Genomic DNA, 25,821 nt, shown 5'->3' on the forward strand with positions numbered 1-25,821 from the left:
GGGGCTTAGTGATAAAGCAGAGATTCCCCCTGGCAGTTCCTTGTTGTGTCCCCTGAAAGTGGAAAGAGGTTCCAGGAACAAAACTGTTGCATGAGAACCTTGACACAAATGTCACCAGAGGTCAACACTGCAGGAAAACTACAGATATTTTCTGTAACTGTTTTAAAATTAGTCAGATGTGTATTTTGACATGCTTAGTTATAAAAAAGTAGCAAAATAAATTTAAAAAATTGGGGAAAAAAGTGTGCCAAAGGATTTTTTTGTCAATTAACAAAAATAGAAAATGAAAGATGGATTAACATGTGTTAGGTTTGTTTTGGTTAATCATTCTCCCTCCCCATCTCTCTCAATAACAAAGAAAAAGAACCAAGCAAGCAGAGTAAAAGGAAAAACTTAAAACTAAACAAACTAAAACCAATAAAACAAAACCCCCAAACAAAACCCCACCTCCAAACCAGAAATGTTACTAAATGAATAAATTTYCAAGGCAAGCACTCTACATCATTATATTTTCAAGGAAGCTTKGGAGAAGAAATAACACACACTGGAAAGAATTCCTTTCTACTTTTCAAGAAATCTTTTGTGTGTTGACTGTTGGGAGAGAGTGGGWGAGGAGGAGAGAAAAGATGCAAGTCTCATGAAAATTTCCCAGTAGATAATCAAATACATGGCTTCTAATTTTTTTATCATTGTGGACTTCAGATATATGATTTATTACACCAATGCAAAAAGTAAATCAAACCCCAAAAAAGGACAAGTCCTTCTCTCTAAGTCCAAGAAATACTCACTGATGCAGATCAATAATTTTCGACAATCCTAACAAACTCTGTCTGTATGGAGCATTTCTTCACCTCTACCAATATCAGAAAATGTAGAACGCTGAAGAGAAAACAAAAGTTAAACCAAAACATTTAAAAATACAGTACTGTGACAACTTTTATTTCATTTTGATTGATACTACATGCTTACTACCACTAGGAACAGACATGCCTTTTTTTTGTTTGTTTTGGACTTTTTATATTTTTTTTTAACCTATATTAAATGTTGACCTAATCTTTGCTGTGCCTTGGAAATCTGGCTCAGGAGTTAACTGCAGGAGTTTTTATTTAAATAGATAACCATTCACGTTTCAAAATAAGACAAAAACAGGTGAACAGGAAAATTAAATTACAAATTCAGTTCATACAAATATCTTTTATACTGTGCACTAAATCCTGTTAATTAGCTGAAGTCTTTTAAAAATTCTTAAAATACTTATGAAACATTATTTACAAATTATATAAATAAAATCTAGGCCACTTAAATTAACCAATACAAAAAAAAAAATCACCGTTTTGTATGGTGTGTACTAAMAATGTTCTTGTTTATTAATCATAACCCAGTTTGCAGTATAAAATGTTTGTTCACTTACATCAAAATGGGTTCCAATATAAGGAAGAAACGTATTGGTTCCAAAAGAAAACAATTGATATAATAAATGCTTAAAATCAATGAGGCTTCTTAATGTTCTATTCTGCACCATTTGCAGTCATTTTTAGAAGTCCCTTCTGCTATATTTGTCCTGTGAACAGGTATCTCAAAATAGCAGAGACATAGTTTTAGCAACGGGAAAATACTCAATACATTGCTCACACGTCACAAAGACCTTACCAGGAGGGAGAGGCAGAGAATGGAATGTCAGTGGCCAGCACAAGCCTTTACAACATTTAACTTAAAAGGCAGCATTTATAGAACTAATCACAGATTATACACATCCTGCACTCAACAGCAATCAAAATAACTGGAAAATACACATTTAGGAAAACAAAAGACTGGTGGTTTTCCATTACCTTTGTTAAAATTAATGCTTTGCTCCTTGTCTTTTGTTTTAAATCCAGCATTGACACCACTGACAACTATAACTACTTTTTCCTTTAACATAATATATGGCAGGTAACTACTGTACGTGAAAAATGTACAATAAAAGATGAGAAACCACTGAATTTCCTATGCAGACACATGAAAATATAAAGCCATACAGATTCCAAAGTGCCATGAGTATCAAATTCAAGTGATGGTTTATAGCATGTAGGAAAGAAACTAAATGAAACTTGCTCTATGGGCTGCTGAGCCCTTCAGCTGTATCTTCAGTCTCCCCTTTGGCAGCTTTGGTGAGAATTTCCATCCATTTCATCTGCAGTTCCTCATCTTCCGCACTGAAATAGAGAGTTTGATGGGACTGGCAAAGCTTAAAAATGTGCTTCACTTCAAACTTCTCACCAGAACCTGGTAAACTGACTTCGTAGCCAGGCAGAGGGATAGGACGTGGGTTTCGTCCATCCTACAGGAGAGAGAACAATTGTTAAAATTCAGGAACAAATGCTATTTGGAATAGGAGGAATGGGGGAACACTGCATGGAACTGGCAGGCACACACTGCAGGAAGCACATGGATGCAGTTCCAGGTGCACGTGCATTTGGTTCCTTGTTTCGCASTGCAGCGTAGAAAGCATGATAGAGGCAGTATTGACTGCTCAACTTAAACCAACAAAAAGCAATGATTTATTGATGTTCTATTCACTGATTTCCTTTCACAGTAAATATAGGCCGGGGATTTTCATATAATTTCATGTAACTTRTGCATGTGTCTTTTACAAAATTCCCTTTGTATTAGGTTCAGGCAATGGGATCCAGCTGAGAAGAGTTTGGTATTGTCCCCTCTGAACATCATGGGATATTTTGCAGGATTGGTTAAAAGGAAGCAAATAAGTAAAGCTCGACCCTATGAGACACCAAGACAACTAAAGGTGCAAGGGAAAAGTCTTTGAAAGAGAATTTTTGATTTTCAGTCACTTATGATGCCTTTGAGAGTTGTCAAGGAAGCTAGTGTTTAAATTCTTGACCAGCCTTTAAAGGCCAGATGGACTCACTGATCYAAGGAGCGATACAGCTCTCTAACAGTCACATCTTGAATATCAAACAACTYCTCTCCTAAGCTCTCAGGAAAGACATATTTTAATAATGTAGGGTATGCCATGGCTAAGCATCCTCTTCAACTGCTCCCAACAAAGTGTTTCTAAAGATGAGTCCCCAAATGGAAGTCTGAATCACACAGGCATCAAGCATCTGTGCAAAGCTGTGACCTTCTGTGGCAGCTGCTTATGTTGCAGCCCCATACCAGAACTAATGAAGCACCCCACAGAGAAGTGGCAAAATCATCCTTCTGTCAGCCCACAGCAAATGCAGATGGCTTGGTAAATCGGGAAGAGGACCAAAATTCTCAGAACAACGGCCAAAAAATGCCTACTTTTCTAACGCTTTGTCTAAAGTAATTTAAGTATCAAAACTGCTCAAATCAATGCAAACACACGCATTAACTAAGGAAGGAACATAGAGTCAAAAATACATCACAGTTTATTAAATCAATACAGGCTCCTTGATTTATTCATCGATTGCTTGTTATTGTCATGCAAAAATGCCAGAGTCCAACTGCTTGAAGATTAAGCACTATTCAGTGAGTTTCAAGGCAGCTTTAGGCCAAACACTAAAGAATTCAGTTCCCATTTGAATGTAACTTGTTGTCCTAAATGCAGCACAGTTTCTATTCCTTGACACCACAGCAACATCCCTACAAACAGGATGGTTTTGCCCATGCAGCACTGGCATGTACAGGGCAGTTCCTGAACACGTGGCACTGTTCAAGCAAGCAAACATGGGACTGATGAACACAAACGCACAAGAGCACATGCAAATGCAACCATGCCTGTTTCACTGGTCTTGGAAGAGTAGACATTCAGACTTATCACATGGAAAATTGTAGGTTGCCCATGACAATGACAAATGGTGCTGTCTGTAGCCACGAAGTACACCATAAGAGCAAATTGATTGAGTTGTATGTGTTGCACCTACCCAACATGAGCAGACACAGGCAAATTAAGCAGTCTGCCTTTGGTCTTGAATCCTCCCTTTTCTTAATATGCTGCCTTTGGCACTTTATCTGTACCTGCCTGATCCAAAAGGAAGTGATTTACATTATCTCTGGAAAGCTGCACTACTGACAGGYAAAGGTGAAGCACTTGGCCTTGAGGAATACCCCATCCCCAATCCAGACTTCTCTTTGGGAACAGCAGCATCTCTGGATGTCCTTTGCCACTGTGCCCTTCCCTTCTACCTGACGCCCAGCAAATCCAGGGCCTGTTATGGACCCATGAGGAATTCCAGCCCTATACTGAACATGTAAGTAGGATTTACAGGCCTTACAAGAGACAAGATTCATGGTCTAGTTTTAAGAACCTACCAGATTTGGCTGGTTGGACTGTRTTTTTAAAAAATATTTCTGCATGCTGTTGCAGATAGGACTGCATGATATTGGTATTTCATCAAGCCAAAATATCCAGTGCTCAAAGAGCTTCACTTTAGGTCTAATTACAATAATTCTCTTCTGACAGTAAGTTCAGTGATAGATAAAAATCGAGTGGATGTGCAATATTGTCAGCAATCACAAGCACTATGCACTCATCCTGACTCTCAGCAGCACAACACAGGTTATTTATCTAGGTCATTACAGCAGCATGTATTTATTGCTCTATTACAGCTATTGCAACATACAGAGTTTAAGATTTGGGAATAGACAACTCGGTTCCACCACCTAGGCAGTTCTATTTCAGGCACCCTGTATACAGGTATGCCTCTTGCACTGCATAGCCCTTTGCAGGGTATGAGCTCTCTTATACAARAGTGACCTACCAATGGCACCACTGTAATATTCCCCCAACGTTTCCCACCCCCCCTACTTTTGAGTAGGCAGAAAAAACAGAAAMCCCCTGGGTTTTTTTTACCCAAACTCATCCTTTACCACTCATGATCTAAACTCTAACCTTGCATAAGTCATTGAGAGACTCCACGGATGCAAAGATCTTCAGGACCAAAAAAGGGCAAGGCAGAGTTTTGTCTGGGTAAAGCTTCTACTAAGCAGGGTCAACACGCAAGCAAAAAAAACAAAAAACAAAACACCTTCTCATAAACCCTGAGCTCAATTTCAAACTCAGCTACTCCCTTATTTTCTAAAAGTAAATCACATTTACATGATGAATGGAAATATTTTCTTCTTTATAAAGCAAAATTTTCTCTTGAATCAATCTTGATCTGATATACAGATRTATACTAGCTCTAACTATACTGGTTTTACCCTTCTTATTTCTCCACAATCCATTACTCTTTTAGCTAGCCTGGAAACCTAAACTTTGCATGTCTCACTAGGTAAGCTCATGTCAGAGCTTTGCAAGTAGCTGTGCATTTTACAAGACCAACAGGGGCAGAAGCTCCAGGTGAAGCCCTTGAAAAGACAGCACTAATTTCTCTTAAAACTGCTGCTCTTTACACTTGGTCTTTGCTTATAAGCAAACTCCTACAATTTCATTGAGACAAACCCGGCAARCAGCTGTACAGATTCTGTCTCCATTTGAAGACAAATCAAATTTGTATGATTCTCAAACCTAAACAAGCTGGGAATTAATCCTCATGCATAAAGTCTTATACAAGACTTGAACTGCAAACACTCAGGCAATGCATTCATTCTCTGGGAACAAGAATCTAAAGCAAAAGAGCAGTGTTCTTGCTATTTTAAATCTGTGAGTCATGTTTCTACCCGCACTAGCGTCCCTTCTTGGGTGTGAGGACCGGGGTGCAGAGGAAGAAGCTTTCACTTTATTCAAAGCTCCATATTCAGCTTTGGTTTTCTCCTTCTTCAGGTTTTCTCCTTCTTCCCAAGAGGCAGCTAGTCTTTCTTTTCTTCTTAACAATAATGCCCCAACTTTCAAACTTCTACAGTCATGGTTTATTCAAGGTTTCACAACTTTTAATTCTTTTGTTGGTAATATTATTCCCAAAAGACACCTCTAAGGCACTGAAATGCTTCTTTGAAGGTATAAAGSGGTCTGTGAGATCCACTGAGGTGATTCTACAAAACAGAACTATGACTGGAAAAATAATATTTAAGCACATGAGTGGCTCCCAACTGATTCTAGACATTCAGACACCAGTAATAAAGCTCTGGAAGAGATTCTCCTCAGAAGTCTAGTGTATCCTACGTAAACTAAAACTAACAAGAACGTTGGATTAATATCAAGGAATAGGACTTGCTTCTGAAGTTTTTCTTGCTTCTGAAGTTTTTTCCTGCAGTTGGGCAAACTGAGGTACACAAATGGGAACAGCAGGCCCTTGAAGAAAGGATTCACATTTGTTGTTTATAGCCTCATTCCTGACAGCAAATCCTGTTTTTGGAATGTAAGACAGATAACCTTGTCCTGTTGCTTTCTTGACATCTTATTGGGAGATTTATCTTACACCTGAAATGTAACTGCCATAAAATTGAAAATCAGTGTCAAAGGCACCGTTTTCCCCTAAAAAACAGGATCTTACTAATAATATCAGCAAAGGCTCAGGATCAAATTTGGCAGGAGATGGACAAAGTACCCAGCAACTGAAGCAGAGAAGCTCCTCCGCTTCCATGTGCAGCTTTGACTGTCAGGTGGGGCCTGCAGMATTGAGCACCATTCTGTTTGCACTGAATGCAGGTAATTTTTGTCCATGGATTATTATTTGTGCTGTGCTGCAACAATCAATTGCACAGTAGGATAAATTCTAAATCATACTGTGTAAGGGGTATTGCTTCCTCTCAACTTCTCATCCCTGCCACCTCTTAGATGACGCAAGTTGTTTCTGTGTGAGGAAGGCCAGAGAATTTAAACCTCTTTCTGTCTATTCCCACTCTCTTTGCCCAAGTGTAAGACAATCTGGCTTGGTTTRTGTGGATACAGGGCACTGGCACTTGGCTGAGGCACAGCTTACACATCAGTTTAAATGTTYTGTGGGTGAGGCTGTTCTCTCGGCTTGGCTTTTGAAAGCATGGCTCCTTTCCCTAGACCTGGACTCCACTGAGAGTCAAAGACTGGATTTGTTTGCCTTTGTTTTTGTGCCTTGTCTGAGGTTGTTTGCTTTTTCAATGTGTAAGTTCAGCCACATATCTCCCGCTGACTAGGAAGGAAGCCAGGCAACTCGCTGCCTGCAGGATGAATGGGAAGCTTACCCAATGTGGCGCTGGAACCATAGATGGAGCCAAAGGATTGAAGCTCCAAATTCAAGCTTTCAGCCTTTTTGAACACTATGCTTAAAACATTATACAAACTTGTTTAAAGCCAGAGGTGCTCCTGCTGACAAGCAGCAAAATGAACACAGCTCCAGCGACAATGTATAGTACCTGTTGAAAATCAGATACAGGATGAGTCTTATTCTGAAATGCTTTGTAAAATCATGGGGAAAATTGATTTCCTGAACTGTTTCTAGCCACAAACAGATGCTAATAAAAAGGAAACCTCCTTATCACTACAACTACAGCAGGCTAATTGCTGACTGAATTCAGACCCATTCCATCTTCTCCCACAAGAGAAAACCAAAGCTGTATATAAATGTATCAAATGCCAAATACAAAACTGGAGTTGGGGAATCTTATTTCAGCATTGTCATTCTTTTATGCTAAGAATGCATGACTGATAGTTCTATTTTGGATCTGCAYGTTTCTATCCCTTGACTTTCATTACACACAAATTCCAGTTAKCTTCAACAGCACAGTTAAGAGACAAAAAATTCTTGTATTTCAAGAATACAATATTCTTGAAATATCAATGTAAGTATTTCAAGTAAAGATAGAACCCCATAACACTATGATAAGGAGCTTTACCATTTTTCAGGCTGAAGAACATCTACATTTTCACAAATTCCTCTATCCCATTAACCCAGAACTAGGTTTAAAAAAAAAAAAAAGCTTGAACCAGCAATCGCAACGTCCAGRCCCCTTTGCATTTCTATATATTTAACACAAAAGTGTTTTCCCTAATGACAGCACATTGAATATACCCACCTGAAACCAATAAAAAAGCTGAAGCATAACCTACTTATCCCTGTTTTGCCCTTTTTTTYCCCTAAAAATTTGAAGGGAAAAGCAATGAGCTTTAATATTTGCTCACAACTGTATCAGCGGTAAGTACAGGTAACAAGGTAATCTGAATTGCTGAGGCTTTGTGCTACATCCAGAATAGAAAATTCAGTTTTGTTGTAGRAACCAAACCAAATCCTTTGACCCATTTCTCAGCTTGACATATTTAAACTTATGCTTATTTTTTTCTGTGTGTTAACCCTCACAAATGCCATCTTACCTGGCTGCTTCCTTGCAGATACAGAACAAGAGGTTCACTCTTGGGGATGGTCACCCACATTTTATACCAAGTCTTCCCTTTTTCAAGGAACTGGAGGTAGCTGCTGAAGAGGCTGTTTTCAGCTGCAAGGATGCTTTGCTTCTGGATAAAGGGGAAAAAAAAGAAAACAGAACTGTTTCCATTGATGTTTAAGTGTGCAAAATACTTAGAATTAAGTATCAAATACTCAAGTTGTGCAGAGTCAAATAACACTGCAGGGCAAATGTTGGATAGGCTATAACAAAATAAAAAATTAATAATTATTATATACAATAAAGAAATAGCATAAAAATTCYATGTAACGGAGGCAGAGGCTGAACCACCCTTCCCAGCGGACATGAAGTTAAATTCAACTTCCACCCAGTAAATTGAGAATGGTAATTAAGAAGATGCAGCTCATTTCTTGCTTAACAAAGTAGGATGGGAGATGACTTCAAATTAATGCAAAGGGTGTAATTAACAGATCCTTTTGTACATTGATGGAGCCAAAGTGCAAAAAAAGATTGAAAAGAAACGGTTGTGTTCTGATAGAAAGCAAATAAAATCAAAATTCCTGTTCACATTAGGATTTGCGCAGAAGCCTCCTGAATCTCCTTAGCTGCTACTAAGCTTGTTAATAAAGTTTAATGCAAATATAAGGGAAAGAAAAAGCCTGACTGATCTTTTCTTTCTACACACTGACTTTCTTGCATTTTATCTCACCCTCTGAAGATTTAACAAAAAAACTAGAAGCCTGAGCAGAAGAAGAAAAAATGACACTTCCTTGGGTTTTTGCAGCTTTTCGCTACAATCTGCCTGCTGAAGTAAAGCCATGGGTCACATTTGCGTCTCAGGTTTTCAGATTAACAGTGCTCTTTCTTCCCAGCAAAGGTGCAGGTTTTCACCTGAAACTTTTCCTACTGAAAGAGTGCTTTAAGTTTGTTGTGAGATMCCACAGACTGTGTTGACACCCATGAAGAGCTTGTCATCTGTAGGCATAGCTGGAGCATATACCATAAAATCACAGAATGGTTTGGGTCAGAAGGGAAYGTAGAAACAATCTCATTCCATCCCCCTGCTGCGGAGGGCAATATTTGATACCATATCTGAAGGTTTTGATGGGATCAGCCAGAACTTTCTCTGTGCTCTGCAGACCTGGCAGCTCAGGGCAGGGCAATGTGGACCTGCAGCTTTACCCCACTCTATTGTTCATATCTTGGACGTGTTTGAGTAGAAAGCTGACAAAGCGCCCAAACAGCAGGGTTCACTCTGGGATACCATGCTGGTGTAAGTTTGCCTGCTCAGGTTCATTAATTAGCCTGTAACAAGACCAACATGCTGGAGAGCAGAGCGCAACAGAGTTTAAGAATCGCAGAACCACAGAATCCCCTGAGGTGGAAGGGARCCACAAGATCATCGGGTCCAACTCCTGGCCTTGCACAGACATCCTGTGCATCCCTGACAGCATTGTCCAAACAACTCCTTGAGCTCCCTGGSGAGCCACTGCCCTGGGGAGCCTATTCAGTGTCTGACCACCATCTATGGGAAGAATTTTTCCCTGATATCCAGCTTAAACTTCCCTATTTGAGGGAGATTACTACAGGASCTCTGAGCCTGCACTTGCAGATTCATGCTTCTTGCTTACAGCCCATCTTGTCTCCAGATACTTTGGTATGATGAGTGGTAGGACAASGTGTGACAAGGCTGGGAGGAAGCCTAATGGCTCCAAATAGTGGCTTCCAGAAAGRATTTTCAAGATATGGTGATTTTTAATATAGGGTGCATCTATTCCCCCATTTTACATGAGGTACTCAGAGCAGAATGGTGAAGGTCAGCCTGTGGGGGAAGGATAACTGGCAGTGAAGTTAAGTTCGCAGTGTGTCAGTGGCTCTTTCAAGAATCAGATGTCCTTGTGGATCCACTTCCAATTAAGATGAATGTCCTCTTTAACATTATCTACCCACTTCTCGCTGTATTTGAGGTGAAATAAATAAACCCCATTTCTTCGAGGTGGCCCATGAAAAGCATGGCTTGTAATGGTACTCACAGTTCTGCCCATGGTCTAAAAACCAATTAGCTAAAAAATAGTTTCAGTTTTGTGGGTGAAGATTAAAAAAAACAGTTTGCCAACATGTTTCTTATTCCCGTAAAAAATGAGGGTAGGATGTGCTGCTCTCAGGATGAAAAGTTTGGTGATACCTTTGACAATGGTAAAGCAGCAGCTTACACAGTGTGGCTTGTGGATATCGTTCTTTGGAGGAAAGCACCTACATTATAGTAGGGTTGAGAAAATTCCAGTGAATCATCACAGTCTTCCAGAAGGATGTCATTGTGCAATCACAGAATCAMAGAATATGCTGAGCTGGAAGAGCCCCACAAGGATCATCAAGTCCAACATTTAGCCCTGCACAGCACATCCCCAAGAGTCCCACCATGTGCCTGAGAGTTGTCCAAATGCTTCTTGAACTCAGTCAGGCTTGGTGCTGTGACCACTTCCTTGGGGAGTCTGTCCCAGTGTCCAACTAATCAACTAAGAAAAAAGTTAATTTCAATATATTTTGACAGGATGTGAAATAAGGAGTGCAAAARTACCTACTACATGGAATTAAAAGTGAAAAAACATTTTTTTTGAGTAGTTATTATGTGCAGCTCAAGATTGGAAATGGACCATAATAAAGACAAGCCAGAGGTTTYTCCCTCTTTTTTTGCAACTTTGGAAGATGAAGCTTAGCTGCCAAACCTGTATGCATCCCTGTGTGATCAGCATCCTATGATGAACGCTCACCATATACAAATAGCATCCAGGCTGCACACATCCAGGTGTGTTCAATGTGAATTATAAGTCAGAGGAATAAACATCATGATGGCATAGAAAACCAATTTGATTAGTTTTTAATAAATACACTAAAAAAAGAGAGAGCCTCACAAAGTTTCTTAGCCTAAGGCTGTACCTCTGCTGTTAGTCTTTTCTTCTGTTCTCCAACTGCTTCCACCCCAGGGCTGCACGGGCCTGCTGGAACCTGCAGGAAACACTCTTTACACACTCGATTATGGCGGCTGTTATCTGCAAGTGGCTTAAACTCGGAGCATTTTGCACAGATCACCTGTAACAGAAAGATGATGTTTAATTAGCCAAGTTTAAAACACAACCCTTTAACAAAGAAATTGACTTGCAGAATGGTTGTTATTAAAGTAAATTTCTATGAAAACTACTGTAAACGTAAGATACAGATCAATATAATATTCACCATTTTTACCTCCATTAATAATTAATGTGTTTGTGATCCCATGYGGTATGCCAATGCACCAAATTTGAGAAAACATATGTCTCTGGGGAAATACTCTATGACTAACATCACGCAAGTTTGCTTTTCTTGTCTTTTCTTATAAGTTTTTGTAAGTCAAAAAGAGCTTTAATTAACAAAGCAATYAGTGCTTTTTAATGGTCTAGGAAGGACTAGATTATCAGAGTGAAAGTGGCTGTCTTTGCTCATCAATCAAGGACATCCTGGGAAACTGAGGAATCCAGAAAGCACCAATTATTTTAAGAGCATAGTCCAACATATTATCCACTAAAAATGACTTGTCTGCCTCAGTTGCCAAGAGCATGCAGTGGCATATTGGGCCCAAGGAGCCAGTGCTTGGAAAGAATGCTGGATCTGCAGCTCCAGAACCTGTTTTCATGCTAAAAGTTCATCGCTCCAGGGACAGAACTGTCCTGAGGGTGCCAGCCTGATGGACAYCCATTCTGAATTTTTGTTCAATAATAACCACAAAGCCGCAGCACACTGTACATTGTTACATGGTCCAYTGTAAGACATTAAACACTATATGAGGAGAACTCCCTTTAATTCAGGAAGTGTTACCCGAACAATAGCAGGACAGCATTTTTAGAAATTATAGTCTTTCCTTGAGACAAATTTACTTCTTTAATTCAAATGCTATTGCCACACCACAAGGCATTGCACAACAAACAATTTTTAACTATCAATTATTAATGATGTAATTCTTGTTATCTCTGTTTCTGGGGGAAAACCATTTTTTAATTTATTTAGTAACACTGACTTTGTAATGAGATATTTTAAACCCCCAGAAATACATTTAATGATTTAAGCAATTATCAAGAAAAAAGAACCCAAAAGGTTGAAAATCCCAACTCTAGAGTAAAAATTCCTTCTCCACAGCAATTTCATTTCCATTGCTGAGACTGAGGTTTCTTTAAACATCTTATGTATCCTATTAAGGTCTCTCTGCAGCTGAAAATTTATCTCCACATCAAATGACTAATGTTATTTAAATAACATTACTCTGTATTAGTTACATTAGGAATAYTAAGTGAGTTTTCAAGTCATCTTGCAGAAATCCATCTCATCTTGGCTGTGGTTATGATTTACAGAAAAARAAAGGGTAATTCAGCAGTCGATAAATGGCAGTAAGGGAGGTGGSCAAGGACCTTCAGTAATCTAGCCTTGCATCTCTGGGATGGGCTTTCTTTGGTTTTTCAACTGGATAAAACCACTTTTGAACAACTTTTCATGAGGGGAAGAATCACAGAATATGCTGAGTTGGAAGGGATCCACAAGGATCATCAAGTCCAACTCCTGGCCCTGCACAGGACAYCCCCAAGACTCACATCATGTGTCTGAGAGCCTTGTCCAAATGCTCCTGGAGCTCTGGCAGGTTTGGTGCTGTGACTACTTCCCTGGGGAGCCTGTTCCAGTGCCTGACCACTCTCTGGGAGAAGAACCTCTTTCTAGTATCTAACCTAAACCTCCCCTGACACAACTTCAGGCCATTCCCTTGGGTCCTGGAAAGAGTCTGCCCCTCCTTTTCCCCTCACAAGGAAGTTGTTGACCCCAGTGAGTCTCCTCTGTCTCCTGTTCTCCAGGCTGAAGAGACCAAGTGCCCTCAGCTGCTCCTCACATGGCTTCACTTTGCCATCTTTGTTGCTCTCCTTCGGATGTTCTCTAATAGCTTAATACCATCTTTACTGTTGTATGTTCAGCTGCTCATTTTAGAAGAGCTGCTGTCTGGGTGAAGTCAGGCTGTCTGAAGGCCATTTGCTTCTGCAAACAAACTACAACCCCCTCCCCAGATACACACCCATCCCCAGGGAAAGCACCACCTTTCTAYGCACTGAGGCACTGAATTTGTCTTTAAACCAGCAAAACCTGGGACCTTTGTACCAGTTTTGCTCTTTTCCCCCGATACCCAGAGAGGAAAGCAAGTGGAAAAACTTGCTTGGTTTGACTTGCTATGAACCAGAATGTCTTTTAGTCCCTGCACTGAAAAAATAAAAAAATGTCTTCAATGGTCTCTGCAGAAGGAACTCAAGAGCTGAATGTGTTGAGATACTTACTGCCCCACACTGCTTACAGTGGTGCCGCCTCTTTGTGATGGAGTTAAAGCTCTCACTGCAGCTCTTACAAGCCTGTTTTTCTTTGTCCCGCTTGGATTTGGAAGATTTTCTAGAGGAATCACTCTGAAATTAAAAGTACGAGTATGTGATTAAAAAATAATAATTTTAAAAGGCAAAATTGATCATAGAGTTTTACTGACAAAGATCCTCTTCGGGGTTSACACCATTTTAGTAAGAATTTGCATAACTCTGCTGCTTGCCTCAGCTGGGTGCTTGGCTCAACCATCAGGAGACTCTGGGGGGGACATTCTGTGGTCTCAGCCCCTCTCTGCCCACTCATCTATCTCCTCACTGCCATGGCACAATCTCCTCTCCCTGTCAGTGAGGAGRAATGGCCAAAGTGGGCATCTCAAAAAAAATTCCCTTCCAGCACTCATGTCTTCCTTTTTTATGTTGACTTTACAAGTGCAATGTAAACTTCCCTCCCTTGGTGGGGACAAGGTGTGAAGATTTTGGAGATAATGGCTTGACTGAAGAAGTGCATGGTGCTGGGAGTGGACATTGTCAGCTTCAAATGATTAATTTAGGAGTTTTCTTAGGCTTCCTCCCAACCCAAGACAAAGCATAAAGCTCCTCAGGAAGGCAGGGACACCCACACCAGGGACCTGTACTACCTGTCTAGATGGCCAGGCAAGTTAGCTTTAAAATCCAAGTTGGTACCTAAAGTCACTCAGCAAACCCTATTGCACAATTCTCAAACTGAATAGCATTACTGGATCCAACATCAACTGGACTTCCCATGCCTGGAGGTGTCAGCGTGTAGCCAGGTTGGATATGGCTCTGAGCAACCTGGTCCAGTGGAAAGTGTCTCTGTTCACGGTGGGGGCTGGAATGAGATCATCTTTAGGGTCCCTTTCATCCCAAACCATTCCATGATTCTATAGTTAACATAACAATGTGCAGGTCACAGAAGTACAACTTCACATGGAGCTTCAAGTAGATTTTTTGTTTCGTTTCCTTTTACAGAATATATAAATACTATGCTTCCTTCCTAGCCAAGCTGGCTTTGTGCAAGGGAGTAGCAGTTTCCTGGGGTACTGGGGTACCCCCAGCCAGGCAGCATCCACATGGAGATCCAAAGGATTGGCTGCACCACATTCCTCTGGCACAGCTCTTCTATGAGAGAGGTTTGATAACTCTCTTCATCTTTGCTTGCTTGATACAATCATTTAACAAACTACTGGGAGAATAAACATTTCCTCTAAAACAAAAGGGCATAGGTATTTAACATATTTTCTGGAAATCAGCTGCTGAAGATCAGGTCCTTTGCTGGATAGACAGATCATGGCTCCTTGACAACACTCCTTCTCAGGTAAATCCTTCCATTCAAAATAAGGTCTCATCTCAGTGGTTATGACTAAGCTACAGAAGCCAGTAATAGAGATTTTTCAGGCCAATTAAAGAAAAAAATATTGAAGTTTATAAGCTGACACSAGTCCCATCTTTCAGCCTCCTCAAGTCTGCCTTGGATTCCCTGCTTACAGAGGAAAGCACATTGTATTTCAGCAGAGCCACTGGAGCTACTCTGCGTTATAATGCTATTACACAACAAAACCGCAACTAGGTACCTCAATTGCATTGAATCTTCCAATTTTTATTATCTTTTCTATGGCTGCAATAGCAATGTTTCAAACTTGTATATAAGCACATAGGATGTTTGGTAATTCAGATTGGTGAACACAGTCACAGATTTGTTCATTCAGGAAAAACACTATAACCCCATAAAACCACATATTAATTGCCCAATGAAACAGAATGTTTCCAAATCCAARTCCTCCCACAAAGGAGGGCGCAAAGAACAGTTTTTCACTTTACTGGTAAAGAACTACTAGAACCACTGTGACACCAAAYAGAACAATGTCTAGGATGAGTCATTGGCAAGTTTTTCCTTCCAGGCTCTATCAGACCCCTCCAAGTAAGGCAGACAATAAGACCAGTTCCAAAAGCTTTGACTGATCAGCACCAACCTCCACAGTAACTTTTTTATTTGTATCACACATATTGACTAAAGTCAGCTGTTTGTTACTCTAATTTTGATGTTCATAATATGTAATGTTTTACAAGCCTGATTATCCTTCCACTAGGGAGGGATGGATTGCCCTAAATTGTTAGATCAGAGCATTTCTGCACTGGCCAGCCTTATTTTTTTCTCATCTTAATAGTTCAAATCTGCATATAGCATACCAAGGCTTTTGATTCTTATATCAACCACAATTACACAATGGAATGGCAAGACCAAAAATGAGGGCACCATTTTGCCCTGTGAGTTTTGACCGGAAGATAATCCAACAAATGCAAAAGAAAACAAATTTTTGGCTTTCAGTAGGCACCTACATGTAGGTACCTACATAAGAAAAACGCTGTAGTTCCCCTACTATGAATTGGGTGGGATTCGTGTGGAAACTGGTTAATTTGGTTGTACTTCATTAGGAATATCCATCATCTCCCACATGCATGCTCTACAACATAGATAAGACTCAAGTTGAATACTTCCTCTAACAGATCTATTTCACTTCCTCCTYAGCGTGGAACAGTCTGGACAGTGTCTACTTCCAAAAATTACCCAAATGGGACAAAGAAAGAARGCAGAAAGTGTATTATATTGGGCAAGATTTGCTAGGACAGTTCTGCATGAGCTTCTATTTTACACCATCACATTTTAACTTGCGCTGTAGCATACAACAAGCTTAATATGAACTTCACCAGTCCAAAAAGGCCCTGTATAAAGATGTCTTTAAGTGTTTGATGAATGCCAGCAGTATTTCACAATATTTCTCAGCATTGTCAGAATACAGTGAGAACACAAGAGTTTGAAACACTGCTATTCTAGCTGCAGAAAAGATAATAAAAATGAAAAAGTCTTTATTACTTGGCAAATTCCAGTGAGTTATTTTAGAATAGTCTTTTTCAGTAATGTATTATTTAACTGCTGACATTGAAAAAATAATTTTWAAAAAATTGCTTTCCATTCCTATGGAAATGAGGGGACCTTCTTGCACTGGCAGTGCCCTCATCCCACCCAGCGATGGCTCAGGTGACCTTGACCATACTCTTAACACTTCATCTGAACAGAGAGGCTTTTATAGCRAACAAGGATATGCATTGTAACTCACACTGTTCATGTAGATAAACTTAACAGTCTCTTTGCAACTGTGTCCTTTATTCCACAAGCTACTTCATTTACTGCTGATGCTTGTTAAAAGGGGTGCGAACACAGAGCTGCCCTCACTTCAGTATMTGGATATTAATGAGCTTGAATAATTGTCAATTTTCTCATCTTTCTCAGTATACCCAACTCTGTTTTGAAACCGATAAGTCTGACAGGGAAAAACACTCACATAAAATCTGTTCCGAGCCAGGATCTACTTCCTTCAGACTAGGCTGTTTTGACTGCCAATTTGCTTTTACTCTACAGCTGCATTTAACTCTCTAAATCTTGACAGTGTCTTCCAATTTTAAAATTTTGATGGAAAACCAGCATATATCCCAGCAACAGGTAGAACTCATGTGACTGCAAGATGAAGGCCTGTGGCTGGCTTTCTTAGGGAAGCAGACATCTTAGCTTTAGTGATCCATGGAGCTTCCATTTGCATCAGAAATGCAGGGGAAAAAAGCTGGTAGGAAAAGCAAAAAAAAATAGTGGGCTTTGGAGATTGCAGTTACCATTATTTATTACTTGCTATATAGTCATAGAATCACGCAGTCCCAGCACRGTTTGGGTTGGAAGCCACCTTAAAGCTCATCTCGTCCACCATCCTGCCAGGGGCAGAGAYACCTTCCAGGTGGGTCCAGGCTGGGACTCATCCCAGGGTACRCCAAGCCTTGTCCAATCTGGCCCTGAACAMTTCCAGGGATGGGGCAGCCACAGCTCCTCTGTGCCCGTTATTTCATTCTGTTTGGCCAACAGGTAGAAACTCAGGCCCAATGTTGCTCATGTAAACTCATAGACACAGTCTGATGAGACACTGACAGGTGCAGACATATGAGCTATAAAGCAGCTTAGATTATTTTCCTTTTCATTATGCTCTTACAGGTGTATTCTCCATTTATAAATTAACTATTAATTATTTGGTGCAAACCACAATGGGGTAGAACATCAGCAGATGCTTCCAGAAATGTTTAATATAGGTGAAAAATAATTTAAAATTATATAGCAAATTCTGTATTTGGTAATTTTTTAGTTTGTTTCTCTACATGCCAACAGTATATATGCAAGGTTATGCATAAGACATTTTCCACTGGCTGGTATTTCCTCCTGCACACCAAAGTCTGAGCATAAGCTGCACTAGCAGTACCAAGCAAGACAATTCATCAAAGAGGTATCATGATGCTGTAGATGAGCAGATGATTCTTCCTGCAGTAGGATTTCACTGTCTGTTTATGAAAACGTGAACACTGAACAAAATCCCAGAAGGCTCCTGAGCAGGCTGGGGAAGCACAGAAAGGAGCTCCCAGTTTGCTGGCCACCACTACCACCAAGTGGTTTGCATGCTCAATTTGTTGAGCACATAATGTATTGCTCGTGCTTTCACTGAGCTGTTACGAGAGGGATGTCAGCACTAAAAATTTATATTTTATGAAGCTGCAACTAACATTTTTATTCATTATTCACATTGATATTATCTATTTTAGCTAAATTAGAGCCCAGAATCAATACTATACAATTCTGGGTATTTTTAACTTTGACTTTTTGATCAAGTCCATTTTTATTTCTATGTCAGGAATTAAATTTTTCTTTAAATACATCATTTAAGGAAAATTACTTGAATGTATCAAGATGTGCTATGCCAATCACTGACACAACTATTTAGAATCAACTAAAAAAGACAACTTTTTAATTTAATTACAAATAAAATCTACATTTTCCAAATAAAATTAGGACCAAGCAAAAATTTAATGTGTTTTTAAGAAAAAAAGATTACTGGAAAACATCCTTTTTTAAAGTAGCTCACTCAATACACTATCTGTAACTAAAGGCTCAGAACACCACTCACAAAACTGACTATAAATAAAGAAAAAATTGTTAAGTGAAAATATGAAGTGAGTACAAAAAACATCCAGCAAGGAGCACACTAATCACAAACACTTATAAACTGTTTTTTGTATAAGTCAGGTTGCTGGCTTGTTTAACAGCTTTGAATTGGCATTCTGTACACTCTACCAGAAAGTTCCAAGCTTGGCCAGAGGTCTGGAGGAGCTGCTTTGTTATTAAAATCATGACATAACTAACTAACATATGCTAACACATAACATCCTATAGCACATCTCTATAGGTAACGGTATTTTTGGTTGGTTTTTTGTTCTTGTTGAGGCTGATTTTCAGTAAATTCAACTGACCCTTGGCATTTCCTGAAAATCTTTTGTTCTAGAAGAGAGAGATAAGAATGATAAAAAATAGACTTTATTAAGGACTAAAATCCTTGGGTCTGACTCAGCAGGAGTCATAGTTGTACTAATCAAAATGCAAAATACCTTTGAAAGTGTATTTTCTTTTATGGCAGTCAATTTTTTAAAGGCCAGAGATGTATGGAAGTACTACAATCTCTTCCTCAGCACTAGCAGAAACATAKGAAGCATACTGTGGAAGAAGTGTTATCCAAAATTTGACTCTGGAGATGAAATCAGATAGGTTTCCTGGTCTCAGGACCGTTCGCACTTATTGTGATATTCCTACTCCTGATCTTAATCATTTGTTACCTAATACAACGCTTACCACTGGGTAGACAAGGTCAATGTAATAACTGGATATGAGACTTTAAAGRAATGATATTAAATTTCAAGAGGATGATTTTTTACAGAAAACACTGTATTTCTTGAAGAAGTCCATGCATGCTTTGAGGAGAAACYCCCACACACCCAGCACTGTTAATAATGTCAGCTTTTTAACCCAGCAAATGGGTTRGAAAGTTTATTTACTGGTTTTTGTGATATATCTGAGCAGGACTCAAATTCCCTGATGATGCAAATGACAAGTAGCTACAGGTATAACTTAGGCAGGAAGTGAAGGACAGCATAGCTGCAGCCACAAAAAGTAGGATATACCCCCTATAAAACCTATATTGAAGTACGATTTTCTTATCCTGCTACAAGACACATAAYCCATCTCCCAGTGCTGCTCTGTCTGATGTATTAGCTTCAAATTACTCACCCCTCCTAATGCACCACCATCTACTCCTAGCATTGATTCCACCGAGCTAGGGCTGGCTATCTGAGGAGAAACAGAACACAGAACAGTTTCAACATGGTCATTCTTTCTAAAATACATTAAACATTGAAAAGAAAACAAAGAAAAAACAGGGAGAAAAAAGTTAAAAGAAAGAGTTTGCTTTCAGCCCCTCAACTCTTTGCTTGTGAGTACACTTTAATTCATAAAATCAGATCTAAGAATCATGGARTGATCTGAGTTGAAAGAGACCTTAAAGCTCATCTTGTTCCAGCCCCTTGCCATTAACAGGAGCACCTTCCACTAGACCAAGTGCATGTGTTGCACATGTGCTCAGCAGCTCTCAAATATGTGTTTGGCTCTGATGTGGGTGACTTTACAGATGRCACTGAATTGGCAACCTGCCTGTCCCCGACATGCTGCAGAAAGCCAGTGCTGTGCTTTGAAGGACACTGCTCCATTGGGGTCTGCCTGCCAAAGCAGCTATGGCTCTGTGAAGGCATTGGATTCTGACAGAAAAAAAATTTAGTCCATCAAAACACTAATCAGCTAAGTTTTTCTTCTTTACAATCTCAGTCTGCAAATAAATGCGAACTGGCAYCTCTAAGTATTCAGTCACAGAGATGTATACATACTGAATACACATTGATGTATATGTTCTGAATACACATTGATGTTTGTATATCTATATATATTCATACAGAGTTAATAAATAATATTCATATATCTATATGTATCCTACATATAGATATATATACACATACATTCAATAGTATTCAATACATATAGAGGTCAATTAACAAGTTTTGTACATTAATACCAAAATCATAGGCTACATTCTAAAAAGAATGGAAAATCATCTTATCTGCCGTTAATTTACAGGGAATTTGCTAGTTTACACAGTTCTCAAACTATTAGATTCTTTACAATAAATTCTCCTGTTAATCCCATAGATCATTCTTCCTTTGCCTATCAGACAACATCTCTTATTTTGAGATTATTCAAATGGCCAGTGCATTTTGGCACTCTGGCTTCATTTAATTTGAAAGCAAAAAGGTTTAATCTCTGTTTAAATGGCCARATTGAAGAGCTATTCATTCTGATGTCTCATTGGATCTATTTATATTCTAATACAATCAGAAAGGAAAGGAGCAAATGCATCCTCTGGAGCCAGGGCTGTGTCACCCTAAGAGCACTTCCTCAGGGAAGCATCACCACTCAACTCTAACCAGCTATTTCTGCCTCTGCAAAAACTCAGCARCCCTAAGGTGTTCACATCATCTGCTACTGAGTCCACTGCAAAGTGGGTTCTGGAATCCCAATCAACCCAGGGATCTACTCTGCCTTGTAAAAGGATATCTGTGTRCTATGACGGGACTTGGAAAAAGAAAAATGTGGAGAAAAAGCAGGGTTTGAAGAAGAAATTGAGAAAACCCCCAGCAAATTTAGGGAAAGAGTAAATTTCTCCAGTTGCCTATTCAGATCCCCCTAYCTGTTTGTTTATTTGGAATAATGGGCTAAAAATCAAGTACCCTCTACTCTCACCTGGAAAATATTTCAGAAGGGCTTCTCCCTGTTATGTTACCATTATGACTCAGTGTCTAAGAACTAGTAAGAATACAGTTATTGATGTGTTTGTCAGAACYACCCCAGATGTATGGGGACAAAAACAGTGGTGGGAAATAATGATGATTCAGCATCTAACAATCATGATTCAACTAACAGAAGCATTCTCAATCTCAAATCTTARGGATGCCACTTTCACAGAGTTCAGCTCTCTGCAGCACTTTTCCTTGCCTGCCTTCCAAGACTGCACAAACTGGGTTCTTCCCCATACCAGGAGCCTCCAGCTCTTCTGAGATGAAGCAGTGGTGAAAGAGGTCCTTTTCCTTGGGAACATTTTTAGATGGCTTTAAAAACACCCTTTACATAGCTGAAAATGGTGGAACTAAACCATAAAGGAACCTGAAAGCTTTWTAAAAATACTTTTTAAAAAAACTACTGCCACCATTACCCTCCCTGGCAATGACACTGAATATTCCCCTCCTGACAGGTGAGAGTTCATTAATTGCTGATGGCCCGCACAGGCATAATTTCAAGAGTCAGGTCAAATTTCAGATCTCTGCACCTTCCAGAAAACCTAAGTCTTCTGTAAGCAGATTTCAGGCTGACACCAATCCAAAATGCTGATATGAGCTAATGTGAGTCAGCAGGGAAACACAAGTATGGTCAGAGTTGCATGCACTGGCCATGAATTGCAACCAGTCCTAAGCACTGTAACAAGGATAGGAAAAAAACAATCTGACTCTCTTTCTACAGGCTTTATAAAACCAGAGGCTAATTTCTAGTAGTAGCTGCAGATCCAGCCAGGAATCCATGAGTGCATGGATCYTGACTCATCTATTTCTTGACTCGTGAGAGCAAAAAAGGGCCACYTTTTGCTCTGAAGTTGCTGCCCAATATTCCATGGATTATACGTATGGTGGATGCTATCCAGCGCAGTGTACTGCAGTTAAGAATGTTCTCAGTAKTTGTCCAGTTTTCCTCACAGAAATACCTTCAGCTCATTTTAACTGACACCAATTTTTGTCACATTTAGTTGGAACATCAGTTTTCAGAGCTGATTATCTAGAGAAGCTAATCTCCTAAAATTGCAGGTTAATATTCTGGTATTAAAGAAATTACCATACAGACTGCATTAATACCACAGCCAGGGATAAACCAAACTCCTGATCTGCTTGACTTTTATGAAGAGTCAGCATGAACAGCATGAACACACAAGCAAATCAAATTGAATTTACAAAGCAAGATAATAATGAAGCTGATCAACTACTGTGTTTTAATTATATAGAAAGAAGTGTGCTTATTAGTTCGCTTATTAGCAATTTTTTTTTTTTCAATCAAAGCTTCCTGGCTCTGAATGCAGCTATAATTTAACTGAAAAATATAGGCATGGACTGATTATTTTCTATTTTTTTCCTAAGTATTTTTAGCTGATGGAAAGTTCAGGATAAGTAAACTATGCCAGATTTTGAAAATGGCTCATTGCTCACTGATAGCAGGATTCTAGATTCTGTGGAGTTTTGGGGTCTTCACTGTCAGCCTATTTATGCTGGGATGAAAGGCATAACAATATCTCTGCTGAAGTTCTGGGAAATCAGGTGGATAAAAAATTCAGATTATTAAATCACTCAATCAGTCTTGAATCTCTAAGGAGAGATGTCAAAACCAGTTAGGTACCAAAACAAAAAAAAAACCAAAAAAACAAACCTCCAAACAACCAATTTAGGAGGCAGGGGAGGGGGAAGATCAAAAGCCCCCAAAGTTCARTCTCTGTAGATGGACCTTCTCTCCCTCTGCTCCTAGATCTACCATGCCTGAAGTCATAAAGTTACAGGTAGCACTGCATGATATTCCTAAATAAGTTGCTCTCACAGGCCCTATTCCTCTTCAGCTTGTAGCAAATGCCTGGGGCTAAGGTTATCATCTCTTTCAAGTTGAATGGAGAGATAGTGCCCTGATGTGAATACTTCTAAAACAAAGTTCCTAGCAAACACAACACAGAGTGATACCTTATGGCTGTAGAGAAACAATAAATTTCAAGACTATTTTGCCTACTTAGTTGAAGAGAATTTTTTCTAAAATATATTTATTATCTACAAGACAGTATTTTAAGATCCTTTTAAAATGCATAATTTTCCTTCCAAGTCTTTAAAATATTTTAAATAATAATAAAATAACATCAAAGAAATAAACCCCAAATGCATCTCTGATGAGATGGGGAAAGGTAATGAACAAAATCTCCCAAGCACATACCATTCCAGACAGCTAAGCACTCATAACACTGAGGAATTACACCTGTTCTGCTAAAAAAAAGCCACCAGCCTGGAAAACATGACTGATGGGTCTCTGGCACTGAATTGCTCTGGGTAATTTATTCCATATCTGAATAGCTGAGTAACTGTGACTGATATACATTTGAGAGCCAGAGAAATGGAGCTGACTGTCCTGCAATGTCATATAAAAATTCAGAACACAACTCCACTATTTTAAAGTTAGCTGTGCAAGTCTTAACTGTTGATAAAACTGTTCTGACAAAGGAGAATGAAGCACTAGTACTTACTGAGGAATCAGGAACATGCTCCTCCTCTTGTGAAAAAGAGCTGTTGAATGCTCTGAATGTCTCACTGTTCTGTTTGTGCTTTTCTATTGTGGCTTGAATGACCTGAGACAAAAATATCACAAAAATCTCTCATAGGAGGATGGGTAGGATTTATCTTTCGGTGAAAAACCCTTACACTTGCATAAATGAAGGGGAAACTTGAAATTCTTAAGTGGTGGTGTTAACCCATTATCATTTTAGCTTCAACTAAGACTGCTAATAGACAAGGTCTCCTACAAGTCAAACTGGAAGAAAAAAGAAGGTCTGATGCCTCAGCTTCTCCTCATACTGGACATGAGGGATGCAGGAAAGGGGAGCTCAGCTGAAGCCCCCAGATACTTTCTGGAGCCAGCTAGTCAGCACTAGGACCCTGCCTGGGCTCCACACTTCCCCATGAGYTGTTCCACCAGACCGGCCCACCCAGCTTCCCTGCACAGCCACATTAATTCAGAAGCCTAAAAAGACAATTTTAAATGCTGYCTGCATGATGCTTTCCCCCCCTTATGATTGGTGTTTTATACTAACATGAATCCATTCCCTCTTCTCTTCTTCTGTCCTATTTAAACAAAAGAAAAATAGAGAAAACATCATCATCATTCTACTTATAATATTTTTARTAAATTCAATTCACAGCTTCACAGCTTTATATACATTAGATTTTTAGCTTTGCTATCATTATTTTATAAACATTATTAATWATCATTGGCAGTAATTATTACCAAATGTCAAAATACCGTTGACACAGTGGACCCTATAAGCACTACTATAACACTGAAAGCATTCAATAAAGGCAAACAACACAGGCCTGCARCACACTTTGACTTTGCAGCAACATTCTCTAGCATATCTAAGTTATCCACCACTGCTGCTCACCTCATGATTTAAAGTTCTGTCACACTACCACAGAATCTCAATCAATTCATATTCATAWACTCACAAACCTGCAAAGACAGAACAAGTACCATACCTGGCTTGTAGTTCCAATGATCTCTTTTTTCCCATTATGGAAAATGTATGAGCTACATTTTGCTTGGCAATTTCTTGGACCTGTAAAAAGCACATGTTAGCTTTTTACTCATCAATCTTGTCTTTCCAACATTTTCAATGACTTACCAATACAGTCATTCTTTGAAATGCTTAGTCAAATGGRTCATTCGGAGTAAAGTATAAAAGTAGAAAAAATAAGGGACTGTTTCCATAATAACCTGTCTTGCTACAAAACTTGTGGGATCTGTATCACCAACCAGACTCCTACAGCAGTAGGGGGAGAAAGTGGCTCCTGTGCCAGCCAGGGAAGGYTCTCAATCCAAACATGTACACAGTCAACATTATTCTGTTCCCCTCTAAATGACTGTTATAAAAATTTAAAAACCCAACCAACCRATAAGAACCAAAAAGAGATACATCACAGAATCATTAARGTTGGAAAAGATCTTTATTTCATCAAGTCTGTCAAAACAGCRCCATTATATTCACCACAAAACCATGCTCTCAAGTGCCACATCCACATGTTTTTTTGAACARTTCCAGAGAKGGTGACTTCACCACTTCCCTGGGCAGCTAGCGCTGGACAAGCATTTCAGTGGAGAAATATTCCCTAATGTCCAGCCTAAACCTCCCTTGGTGCAACTTGAGGCTGCTTCCTCTCATCCTGTCACCTGTAAGAAGAGGCCAGCCCTCACCTGGCTACASCCACCTTKCAGGTGCGTGAGAACGAGAAGSCYTCACTCCTTATCTCCCCCCAGCTCCCTCATCAGACTTGTGCTCCAGACCCTTCCCCAGCTCTGCTGTGCTTCTCTAGACACACTCCAGCATCTTAAGGTCCTTCTCACGGTAAAAAAGCTGCATTGATCCAAAGTGATCCAAAG

The 25,821-nt window shown here is 39.4% G+C and overlaps 1 protein-coding gene across 1 annotated transcript in view; it reads right to left on the reverse strand.

Moving 5' to 3' along the window:
• Positions 1-283: 283 nt before the first annotated feature.
• The window catches only part of FGD3 (FYVE, RhoGEF and PH domain containing 3), a 124,046-nt gene continuing 98,508 nt past the window's right edge, over positions 284-25,821 (reverse strand). Inside the window, exons 13-20 of the mRNA XM_057381857.1 lie at positions 24,921-25,000; positions 24,479-24,509; positions 23,915-24,016; positions 19,777-19,836; positions 13,569-13,691; positions 11,161-11,313; positions 8,192-8,332; positions 284-2,320 (exon numbers count right to left, since the gene is read on the reverse strand). Of these exons, the coding sequence (XP_057237840.1) occupies positions 2,096-2,320; positions 8,192-8,332; positions 11,161-11,313; positions 13,569-13,691; positions 19,777-19,836; positions 23,915-24,016; positions 24,479-24,509; positions 24,921-25,000 (915 nt within the window). The 3' untranslated portion in view covers positions 284-2,095. The remainder of the gene's footprint in view (positions 2,321-8,191; positions 8,333-11,160; positions 11,314-13,568; positions 13,692-19,776; positions 19,837-23,914; positions 24,017-24,478; positions 24,510-24,920; positions 25,001-25,821) is intronic.

The sequence above is a fragment of the Malurus melanocephalus genome, unplaced genomic scaffold (assembly GCF_030028575.1).
Source record: "Malurus melanocephalus ecotype Western Australia unplaced genomic scaffold, MMel_1.1 scaffold_534, whole genome shotgun sequence".
Lineage (NCBI taxonomy): Eukaryota > Metazoa > Chordata > Aves > Passeriformes > Maluridae > Malurus > Malurus melanocephalus.